A 12,405-nucleotide genomic window follows, 5' to 3' on the forward strand; every position below is an offset into this window, starting at 1 on the left:
CGTCTATTTACACTTTACTGCTGAATATCCGGGCTCACTTATACTAACAATGTCGCGGATTTTAAAGGGTAACCAGCTTTTTAGAGGAATACAAGGAAAAGCCGTTCTTTTTTAAGAGGGCGTAGTCACTTTTTTAGTAAGCGTGGCTCTTTTTTAAGAGGGCGTGGTCACTGTGTTTAGTAGGCGTGGCTCTTTTTTAAAAGGGCGTGGTCACTGTGTTTAGTAGGCGTGGCTCTGTTTTAAGGCGTGGTTACTGTGTTTAGTAGGCGTGGCTCTTTTTTAAAAGGACGTGGTCAATTTTTTCGCGCGCTTTTTGGCATGTCTGATTAGGCAGTCCTTTACGTGCTCTCAAGTGCTTCACACACTGAAAAGAAAGTCTATTATAGTGCGACAGAAGAGCAGGAACGGCGAGCACATGCGGGTCACTAACATCAAAAACAAAAAAAGGACAAAAAAGACATTGGCGGGTGTCCTTATTGAGTAATTCCAATTTATGTCATCGTCTCATTCAATGCAGCCACATCCATCTACTAACCTCCTGCGACGCCAGCCAAATGCCACCAGCCAAATGCCACCACGATCAGTGTGACAAAAGTGCAAAAAATCGCTAAAGCAACAATAGCCCAATTAGTGATGGTTGCCTTTTCATTTCCAATTGGAAACGCATGAGAGGAAGGAGAAGCTGGTTCTTCTTCACACGTAAGACCATAAGTACCAGTAACGAGGCAAGAAATTCCGGACGAGTGACAAATGCCGTTAGTGCAAGACAGACTTGGATCGCAAGGATCAACTAAATAAGCAGTCATAAAAAATGCGTAGAATTACTTTTCGCCAACCGTCAGGAGATGAATTGAAAGTAAGTTTTACGTCGTGCGTTTGATAGGATATCGTGCTTTCGGGGTAATAGGCTCCATTTGGAAATACGATAGCTAGAGTGCGCTTGTCATCCCACAATGCAATCGATGAAACGTTGTTCAAGTGTTTAAGTGAAAATGTGACAAGTCGTAGCAAATTGGACGGCATTCGTATTGGCGGCGTGTTCGTTTCGTGCGAAAATTTCACGAAAATCGTCGCTCCTGGGTTCAGTCTGTCGTTTGACGATCCTTCAACGTGCATCTTAGTAACAATTACTCTCTGTAGTACCGAAAAAAAAAGTATAAGACATTTGCAAATTGTTTAGCAATCCCTAACCATTTCCTTTCGATCCAAAGCCTCCTCATGATATATTGCCATTTCCTTTGTCTCTTCTGTGTCTCGACGACGAGGATGACGACTTGTCATTTGAGAAATGCAATTACCTTCTTTTCGAAAAACAATCTGAGGAGAATTGTCATTGACGGTGACGATGTCAACATGAGATACGGCGCTGCTGCTTGCAGAAGGGTGCCCGTTGTCAAAAACCGTTACAACAATCTAATAGGAAATCTTCGCAACGTTGACACGCATAGCCTATATGTTTGTACCTTGCGACCAATTGTTTTCGTAGATGTGTCGTTGAGAAAAATAGTTGGCTCGTCAGCTGACGAAGCGTAGAACAGTTTTCCAACTGAGCAGGCATAGAGCTATACGTATAAATTAACTGCATGGCTATGCATTTGCCAAAACGCTTTAAAAAAAACCTGGCCGTCGTTTAAGCCGGTGAAAGTTAGAAGTTTGCCAGATGGATCCGGTTGATACTGAATGAAATACATTGATAAAAATAACAAAACATGAAGGGCTGTCACTCACAGTCAGGCCATCACAAGGCCTTAGCAAGTAGATGTACTCAGCATCATCAAGCTTGCTTGGGTAATCAGCGCTGCGCAAAAGTGAACGCAAACATATTATATGTATATCTGCTTTATACGTTGCAATCTTACGTCAATTCCACTGTCATTCTCTCAATGCTGTTGCCCTCAATCGAATCACTGATAGAGACGTCGAGGGGCTGACTTACAATACGCTGGCCGGCTTCTTGATTTTCAATAAATCTTATGCGATCGGCATTTCCTACGCCGACGCCCAAATCCAAACGCGGACCATCGTTTACAAATATGGTAGACACAGAAATGAAGACCGGCAAGCTCGAAGCCCCTTGGGCGTCCCACACCCTAATCATAATCTGAGGAACACTTTGGTCCGGCTCTGAAGCTGTGTTGTTGTAAGTGGCGGTAAATAGGATCTGCAGGTGGCAAAAGATAGCAAATAAACTAGAGAAAACGTCATTCTTACCTCTAGATAAGCCTCAAGCGACGCAATACCTCTCAACAGAACACTGGACGTGCCCTGTCCTATAACGACGACTCCGTGTCTAGCAGCAGTGCTCATGTTGACCAAGACGATGTCCCCACTGCGAGAAGCGTTGAATAAAATCGTCGCATTGCCAGCATAAAAACTATCCACATCGACAAGAATGGTACGAGATGGTAATATTTTTAAAGGCGACCCGTTTTCAGTGTAAGTGATTGAATGAGATCTGTTTGCAAGCGGAGGAAATCGCACAGGTTGACCCGTCGGCGTAAATCGAAGAATAGGCGCGTCATTAACTGGAATGACAACAATGCGAATCTTTGCCGGAATACTACGACTCTGGCCGTCGTAAACAACGACGTATACCATTCTATAAGACAATGCACGTAGCAGCGAGATAAAACTATATTTTTCAACCTTGAGGACGATGAAAGATTCGCAGGCGCCACTAAATTATTGACAAAGCCTAACGACGACAGAATCGCCTCGTAAATGGTGATGTTAGCTGCACCAGACAGTGTCTGCATAACATCAAATAGATGCAAGTTAATTATTGATGACAACGTTGAACTTACTAAATTCTGATTGTTGTCTCGACTATGCACAGTTACGCCCGCTGCTGTTGCAGTTGAATTATCGAGAACCAAAGCGTCACCGCTATGACCATTAACCAAAGAAATAAATGCTCTGTAAAGTGAAAATGATGCAGTTTAATAAAACGCTCTAGAAATATTTACCCTGCCATTATTAAATCGTCCATGTCCGTTATATTGATTCCGACAGATAGGTAACTGGGTGGCTGCCCTTCGGTGTACGAAACTGACGCCTCGACAGTTCCAAGAAATTTTACAAGCGGGATGAAATTAAAGTCAATCAGTCGCACGCTTGATAGAGCACGATCAACCATCACTAAATAGGGCTAAAACGTTAGCGCATACCGAACTTGTTGGCTTGCCCAAAATACTCCGTCAAAAACGCTAAACTCAACATAGACGTCGTTCAGGCCTTCAAAATCCGGCTCACTAATTTTCAAAAAATAGAGTTTAAGTTTAAGAAGCATCAGACATTTGCTCACAAATTGACATAAGTAACAGTGTTAAGAACAGCCTGGTAAACATCAGTGCTCGCGTTTCCGGTCAGCAACATTTCTTTTCCCGAATTCTTCATCTGGTAGATTAATAAAAACAATAAAAAACAAAGCTCAGAACTTCTACTTTTATATCGACGATGGTTGTCGCTGTGTAATTTTTCAAAGCTAATGATCCACTTCCACCTGAATTAATTTTTACTGTAGCTGAACGAAGACGGTGGCTGGAAAGAAATCGCTACAATCTATCTATAGAGTGAAAATAAAATATGCGTACAATTGATGATCCAGATCTGTAATGCTGAGAGAGTCATTCGTGACGTCAATAGGTGTCTGACGACCTTCTTCGTATTTTGTAATGGGTGCTAAAAGAACGCTGAAGCAATTAACCAACACAGATATATGACTTCTTACTTCCTATTGTCAGGACGGGGGCGTTGTCATTTTCCCCAACAAACTGAACCGTCACACCTACGACGGGAGTCGGATACCCACTTGAATCAATGACTTTAAGTAAAATGTGCCTAAGAAAGATGAGATTGGCTGATAGCATCACGGTACCACATAAAGTACCTCGGATTAAAATCAGGAGTCGTTAAAGAGGTGAAGTAACCGATGCTGAGAAGAACATGAACCAAATTGACTGGAGCTGAACCGCGTATAACTCTTAACCCCTCACTAAAGAGACATAACTCATTTCAACCAACCGGATAACCTTCATATTTCTGCATAACTTACGCGCCCGAATCTTTGAAAAACGAACTCGTAGTAATACCGGTAATTCTACCGCTTTCCTCGACTGTCAGCCTGCCGGCCAAAACGGCGCTATCAGCGCTGAAAATTACCTAGAGGGAAATTAGAAGCATAAAATAATCGGAATACAAAAACAAACGCACCCTTTCTCGTAGACCATTCAAAGGATTGGTCAATTCAACCACAACTTCTTTCCAGTCCTTTAGTAAATTACCTTTATCAATCGTCTAGCAAAAAAAACTAAAAACCTGATCTCCAAATGCAGACGCGTCTAAGTTGCTTTTCATCGGCGCCAATAGGACAGGAGTAACAGCCTCGCGGTAAACGACCGAACGATTGAGCGTCGTGTTGTCAGCCAAATCAAAATCGACGGCGACGTGATTGCACTTACTTTCCTCTCCAAGCTTGCCGGAACACGCAAATAAGTCGACGATTCCACACGTGTCATTGCAACCGTCGCCGTCGTTTCCCGTACCATTCAATGTATCGCACTCTTCAAAGAACTCCCGAATACCATTCCCGCAATTGAAGCACTGGCTCGATCTGTTGAATTCATCGTTGACCGGACACCCAAACCCGTCTAGTATAGTGCAACTGAACAAATCGCAGCCGACGCCGCTCGAACCGGCATCGCAATCCTCGCCAGGAACTCGAAGTCCGTCGCCGCACGTTTGATTAAAGCAGATCGTCCGTCCTCCCACCGGAACCTGGCAGCCAAATCCATCTTCAAGTAAACAAGCGGCTGAGCATCCGTCTCCATTCTCGTTACCTCCGTCGTCGCACTCTTCAGAATCAACTATGACAATACCATCGCCGCACACAGGACAATCGACTGTGACGTTACGGCTACTGTCACTGTTGTTATTTAGTGCTTCGCAAATATCTACTAGACTGGTAGCATTGGTTCCATTGATGATAACCCCGAAAACACCTCACGTTTCGTTGACCGAACGTCGATGCCGATTGCCGCCGTTCTTTCGCCGACTTTCGCATTCCAACAACGCATCGTCGCTTAAGTGTAAAGTAGAACCGGTCCCACTAATCAATCCATCGAATACAGATCTTAGCAAATGAATATTGGCAGAGGACGATCTTAAATTTTGTGCAGGTTCAATCTGTCCGCATATCACAAAACCTCTAGCTTCCAAAACAGATCTAAGTTCACCAAGCGAAGTAGCTGGACTTGGACACGATCGCACAACGTCTAGAATTAAGTCAAAGATGACATCTCGATATAACGATGATTCCTCCGAAATTTGTCGCAGTAATAACGCATCGTCGCGCGAGAAGGTAACGTTGCAAAGATCGTCCCTACGTAGACAATCTCCGAGACCATTGAACAGACGATGGTCGACAAGACGACATTCTTCGGCAAACGGCATAAACGTGCGATTCAGACCGTACACGTCGGCAATGGTGTTGCTTGTCAAATTCGCAAGACAGACTAAGGCTTCGCTAAACCACGTGTCGAAGCTGCTATTACCCTTGGTCTTTGTAGCACAAGCGGGAGAGAAGAATGTATCGAGATAGTTAGGTGAGTCACAAGGAAAGACGCGTTTTGCGCATTTGATGAAATCGGTGCAGTTGTCAATGCGCGACGAACAGCGAGGTTTGGCTGAAAAGAAACGGCACTATATAAGTACGAAGCAAAAAAAATCGTTTTGATCATTTACCTATTTGACATCGTATGCCGCTGAAATCTGGTGGACAGGCGCACGTTGAGTCATCAGTGCACGTCCCACCGTTTTCGCACCGCAAAGACGCACATTCGTCATTACCTTAATTAAAAAAATAAAAATTACCAAAAAGCGATAAAATCTTCGACTCACATCCAACAGTTGCGGTGACTCGATAAAGATACCGACCACGAACGCCGACGTTAGACGAGCTGGCGATCGAAAGAACAGAGTTCGTACCGGACAACGGATGATTCTCGAAAGTGCTCAAATCGCTCGCCACGTATCCGATCACAACTCGACCAGCCCACTGAAGTTGATCGGCGTTCGGGTAATTGAACAATGCGTACGTCGTACGCTCGTCTGAGATTATAACAACTTGAAACGTATTGCGCTAGAACTAAGAATTAACACGTACTATTGTTATAGCTCTTATGCTTACCAGCGACAAAGAAAAGAAATAGCCTGGCACGCGATCCCACGTGGCAACGAGACCCCACGTCACGGTGAAGGACGTGCTGGTGAAATTTTTCACGTCGTTGTTTGCTCGCTGAAGAATTTCTGACGAAACGTTGGTGTAGGTTTGATAGAAAACGCTGCCGCCTTCACTAGTATCAACGTCGGCCCAGAATGGGGCCACAATGGAAGGGAGACCTGAATCTGGAAAAAAAATCGGAGTAAAGCTTGTGTGCGGTACGTCGAATGATACAAGCCCGTTGTTAGAAATCTACGAGAAAAGGAGAAATGAATCGACAGAAAGAATCACTATAATATTATGCTGGAAGTATACGTAGGCGTTACGATGGCGTGTTTTCCCAATGTAAAAACACGTTGGTAAAGGAATAGCAGAAGATGCACCGTCATCAAGACTTCGCATTCGAATGTCGCCTTGACCCGAGCCAAACGAATAAAGATTCGAGTTAATATCTAAGAATAGAAACGCAATAATGAATATGAATATTCAACAAATTCCAAAACGCAGGGGGGGGGGGGGGGGGGGGGGCGGAAATATGATAAGTAAATGATAAATATACATGAATGCTTCTGTTCGTTCGGAATTGTGTTCAAACCCTGCACTTTCAGCGGCTAAGCAGCGCGCGTGTGCACGAAGAAAAGGTGATAGACAAGACGAGCTATAGCCGCCCTTAATTAATATACCACTTCCGTTTATCAAATCACAGCGTCAGCTTCACATCTACTAAATATACACGGAAGCTGAGTGCGCAATGAGGACCTAACTCCCAAAAGAATGGTTCGCTATCTGAACGCCAAATGGAAACGTACGCTAGATAGCTCGCATGTACAATCGATCGTGAAATGAACTGGGAAAGAGGAAGTCGTCTGTCGGAAAGAATAAAGGCGCGATGAACACAATTCTACACTACGAGTAGACGCGCGTTGGGACTCTAACTAATCAACACTTGCCTTGGCCGTTCACTGCGAACAGGGCACCGCAGAGCAGAAAAAACAGCCCAAACAGCACGTTCAGGAGAAGCATCTTTCTTCGTTTTTTCAGCAGACTATTCAACAGTGTGCCGATTCTTTGATTTTCGTTCCCAGGTTTTTTTTGAGGCACTGAGCGGAGAGAAATTGACTTACTGTGCGTACTCTCTCTCTCTGCCTGGCACGAAATGACAACCGCTCCAAGGAACGTCCGCAAATGAAAACGCACCGCAAATGAATTATTCTTATTTTTTTAAATATCCGCTCGTGCACGGCTTCGAACAGGCCATGATACGAACGTTCAAACTCAGACTCACGTGAAGCTGCCATTGGGAACGATCCTCTGCATGCCGGTGATCGGCAGCGTCGACTCCGAGCGCCGTCCTTCAATTCATTGCACAGGACATAATTTCCCTTGAGGGGCCTCGCTTCGAAGCGACAGACAGAATCGCTTAATTAATTAGAAAAGGTCTTGCTACGGTTGCTTAATTAAATTACCTATCGAGTCGAAAGACAGCTGTAGCGTTGCAAGGTAAGTCAGATAGGATAAACGCCGCTACCATTTGGTACAAGTGATGAGCATTGAAGCTTACCTACTTGAAGACGCAAGCAGCCACGAGCAATCTGCAGCTGCACGTATGTACGGACGCGGGCGAGAGTAAGTAGGGCTCTTTCTGTTTTCATCCGGGTTAACGTTTGAGCTGCTTTGCTTTCGTTCTACAGTTTTCGACGAGCGACCTTGTTAACGGGACTGCCACTTTTCGAATGGGATTCGAAGTGTTTTTGAGCGGCATGAACTGTTTTCACGAAAGTGAGGCCCCCTAAGGGGTCTCGCCAACAGTTTTTCGAGTTGCAAACCAGAACAAAAGCCTTGCAGGCAAAAGGTAATCGCTCTGTTTGAAGGCAAACCGAAGGCATAAACTCTGACTGACAGTCGATGGGTCTCATTGGCTTTCCATCGAGCAAAACTCAAAATTGTCCTTCGCCACTTCGAGGCTCGTCTTTCCTCTGTCGTGCGTCGGAGGCTATTCTCAGATGACGAGAAGCAAGCTTAGAGGTATGTCTGTCTTCAGCTGTATTTATGCGTGCGTGCAACGTTCACAGCGATCGCCACGAGCAAAAGTCTTGTGGCCCGGGTGGTCGTGAACCCTCAAAAGGAGCCTCACCTCAACTATTGTTCGATGAGTAGCTGTCGTCTTCATGTTCTCTTGTAGTGTCTTCCTGATCCCCCCCTTAAAAATAATGGTAACGAACGTGAAATTTTAGTCAGTGTTCTTCCAACAGACAAGACCCACGTGCCTGCAAATCTGAAAACACTCTAATAAGATGTATCTAATTCATCGTAGGACATGTAGCTGCCTCATTGCCTTCCGGCATGGCCCACACGGGCCTTTACTGTTCACATATTTTCCTTCGCTTCGCCTATAGTCAGAGGGGGGAGGTCTCACACTTTGACCTGATGATCGTATAGCAAATCAAGCAAAACATGTGTCGAACAAATAAGGAGACATACATGTACAACAAATTTTTCAGCACGCTTTCAATGTCACATTAATTATTTTGATTCGATTTTGCCCAACATGAACGCGTCGTGAGTATAGTGGATTTTATCGTGCGATCTCGCCGGCCACTCAACACCGTCATTCAGATTGTGAGGGTAGCGAACTGTCCCTGCTTTGCCAGCCCAGTCGAAGTCGATCAGTTTGACGTCGCCTGCTTCGTTCGTCAACAGATTGTATTCTCTGACGTCCTCATGGACAAGGCCGCCCGCTGTGTAAATATTCAATTGGCGCAGTAGCATTCTTCTTCATTTGGGCCGACAAGTCGGCGTTGTACCATGCAGGAATTCTTTTTGGCCTCATAAACAGTGACAAAGCCAGCACAATATTCCATTACAACCAATCGAAATTTCCCGTCACCAATTCTAAAATGATGAAGCTAGGCAGCAAAGTGACCGCCAGCGCAGTGTCGCAGTGCCGTCGCGACAGTCGACGAATTGACAACGTCTGCCTTGATACCGGTTTCATTTGTCATCTCGGCGAGAAAAACGAGGTAACCTTTTTTCCAATGCACGAACAAAGGTGACATTGTCTTCATTGAGTCGAATCGAGGCAGGAAGCGAGGCAGCTAAATTTCGTCGAATTTTCTGCTCTTACTGAAGAGGTTCACGTGTCTAAGAAGACTTGAGAATGCGCAAAGAAATTTTACTTGCACGCGATACGTAGTTCCAGGCTGAATGATTATATACATACGTTCTTCGTTATTACTATACGCCTAAAACCTATCAAAACTACTGTACGGAAAGACATGAAAGGAAAAAAACGCAATAACAGTGTGAGTCGAAGCAAGAGGTAGTAAAATAAGAGAAAAAAATGTCACACCTCCATCTCTCACCGTATCGGATAGCAAAACGAAATTCTTCGTCGAAGCCTTTTCGCGAGCCAAAACCTAGAGAAACAAAGCCACTATCCGTACAAAACAACTACGTACTTACCAAAAAAAGCCGAAATGAAGCGCGTCTGTGTTTGCATGACCCAGGTCGCACCACGTGGAGGTCCAGACGCTTCGCAACCCAGCCGACCCTCACCAACGGCATGAATTAGATCAGAACCCACCATAAGTGAGCCTCCGAGGTTCGTTGCCACCCCGGGAGACGGCTATCGCCACCGCCGAAGAGGCCCGCTCATCGTGTGCTCGACGTGGAGGAGAGCCGGCGAACGCCGACGCTGTCTCGTGTAAGACGGAGCGTGTTTTCCCAGTGCGAAAGCCCCTAGAGGTCTTAGGGATGCGCCTCTAATCACTTTCGCACCGTTGCTCCAGGACGATGCGTCGGAATATCGCTCGCCCCTCTGGCTCCCTGTCTTCCAACGACTAACAAAGCGTACGAGCGAGCTCTCAAGCGACGGGGTTACGTAAAGAGGGAGAGCGCCGTGCACGACTTTATGTTCTCCCTCGCGAACGATGACGCCAACTTTTCTCTCATTGGACGTCGGGTGTGAGTAATTAACCGCAGCGATGTCACGATAGACAGCGTTGCTTTTTGCACCTCTACGCGCAACCAAATAAGGCAATATTTGAAACGATCACGCGCGTGCAGCGTTTGTCCCAAAAAAAAAGGGGAACAAGAGACGAGCACGTGCAAGCGTGCATGGCCAAGATGTCGGACATGTGACGTCAGCGTTTGGCTCACAATCTCGACGAAACGCGACGAAAACGCAATGAAAGGCGACAAGAAACGAAGCTACTTATTCGATCAAGTTCGCGTTTCGAAAGGAACGCGGCGAACTCGATGGAATCGTTGTGAATTAGAGGACTCGCGATATCGAGTCGTAGATTCGCATAATATCAGTTTAGGGCCCTAGAGTCGAAGCAGAGAGCCACGCTTACATTGTTTTCGCTCGTAGAATCAAGAGGAACGCGATCGTTTACCTGCGTTTCGCTTCGAATGCTTGTCTGAACCGCTTCTGACGCCGATTCGTCAGTTTTCGATCAATCTTTAGTTGTGTAGGGACAATCGATCGCCTAAATCGCAGAATTTCGGAGACTAGCGAAAGAACATTTTACGTCGAGCACGCTAAACGTTAAACAAGATGGACGTCGAAACCAGACGAATTCGAGCTTTCGCGACGTTTGGCGCACCGGGAAGCTCCGAGCTTCCAACTGCAAGACAGCGTTTTGACCTGCTCAACGCTGGATTGCTTTACGATGATGTTGCGTAAGGCGATTTCCTCGCAAAAGTAAGAAACGTCTTATGAAAGCGTTAGCGCTACGTTTTGCCTTCTGAAAATATTTTTCTCGTGTACTCAGTGGACTCGAAAGGCAGCAAAAGGCAGGAGAATTCATTCCACGGCACAATCGCTACATGTATTTCACCTCAGCTTTTTCAGACTATTGCGAATTAGTCAGAAATTTAACTAAACATTGTAGGTCGGTTAGAGAAATACTAAATTTATCAAATAATATTCTCAATAACGTATCTTTTTCCGAAGGCTTGAGAGTCCTATGCGTTAGGGGTGCATGATTTGAAAGGTCTCTATTCGTTCTGTCATTTGGATCGACGCACCAATGCCGTACCAAAATCTCAGAAGTCACTATCTCACCAAGACTAATCTACAACATTCAAATCGAAAACATCATCCAGTATAATTTAGTAGGTCTATGTCTAAATTATATCTCTGATTATATATCTTAACTTATACTCTAGGTTGATCAATTATCTTAGGTGAATGTTCTATACTTTTAATTAGATTGATTTTGGAGAGAAGACAAAGATACGCTAACGTAGAAGAAAAAGAACATATCATACTATCAGAGGCTCAATAGCAACAAAAGGTCGCCTCTCAAACATCACCTTATATAGTTGTTAATTAATCACTATCTGCTTACCTTTCGTCTTTGCTGACGTATTCGTAGATTGCCTTTTCTACGATCTCGATTGAGAACCGACGCTATCGTGCGCGTGGATCAAAGACAGAGCTGGTAGGCTAGCTGAAGGCAATGACCCCCCCCGCACGAAACAATAAAAATATTGCCTTGTTTGCTTCAAGAAACTGATTTTTCTTACGCTAACAGGATCTCGAGCTGTCGCGGTGGGTACACAAAAGAGATATAAAAATAAAGATAATAGCAAATCAGGACGTAAGACAATGGGTGAGGACCCCTCTGAGGGTTCATCATCGCCCGGGCCACGAGACTTACTCGCAGCGACCGCTTTGAACATCGCCCGCTTGGACAATTCTAGACAAAAAAAGACACACCTCTAACCTCCCTTTCGAGAGTAAGCATTTGACTTACGAGAGACGAACATCGATAGAGCGACGGCTATTTTCGGGACTAGTTCGATAGAGAGCTGCTGAGACGCGTTTACTTCATCGTCCCAGCGTAGTCCTTTGCAGCGTTTCCAAACAAAACAGTCAAATCTCGGTTGCCAGGCTTTCCTTCGGTTGTGCAATGGGAAAACTGTTGGCGAGACCCCTTAGGAGGCCTCACTTTTCGCAAGAACGTTAGAAGCACTTCACACCCCCTTCGGACATTGCCGCTGTCGCCAAAAGAGGTACCGGTGGCTCGCGGAAAAATAGTACCAAAGTGAAACGTTTGGCGTTTGCTTCTTTCGGTTACCCGGATAAAATCGCGTTCACATATCTAAACGTAGTCTAAGAAATTTGTTCTGTCTCAATTAATCTGTTTGAAGTTTTTTTCATTTGTTTAATTTGTTTT

The 12,405-nt window shown here is 45.0% G+C and overlaps 1 protein-coding gene across 1 annotated transcript; it reads right to left on the reverse strand.

Annotated features, from left to right (window-relative positions):
• Nucleotides 1-393: 393 nt before the first annotated feature.
• LOC136198623 (uncharacterized) lies at nt 394-7,518 on the reverse strand. Its single transcript, XM_065988628.1, has 27 exons — nt 7,506-7,518; nt 6,547-6,672; nt 6,188-6,405; nt 5,899-6,139; nt 5,743-5,847; nt 5,385-5,684; nt 5,055-5,273; nt 4,318-5,000; nt 4,213-4,269; nt 4,055-4,161; nt 3,890-3,994; nt 3,731-3,840; nt 3,594-3,681; nt 3,444-3,540; nt 3,305-3,396; nt 3,168-3,251; nt 2,967-3,113; nt 2,805-2,916; nt 2,647-2,750; nt 2,212-2,599; nt 1,860-2,161; nt 1,729-1,798; nt 1,620-1,676; nt 1,464-1,562; nt 1,192-1,413; nt 837-1,134; nt 394-790 (listed from the first exon to the last, which is right to left on the reverse strand). Exons 1-27 carry the CDS (start codon nt 7,516-7,518, stop codon nt 531-533), a joined length of 4,704 nt encoding a protein of 1,567 aa, XP_065844700.1. The 3' UTR covers nt 394-530.
• Nucleotides 7,519-12,405: the final 4,887 nt, after the last annotated feature.

This window comes from Oscarella lobularis, chromosome 19 (genome assembly GCF_947507565.1).
Source record: "Oscarella lobularis chromosome 19, ooOscLobu1.1, whole genome shotgun sequence".
Taxonomy (NCBI): domain Eukaryota; kingdom Metazoa; phylum Porifera; class Homoscleromorpha; order Homosclerophorida; family Oscarellidae; genus Oscarella; species Oscarella lobularis.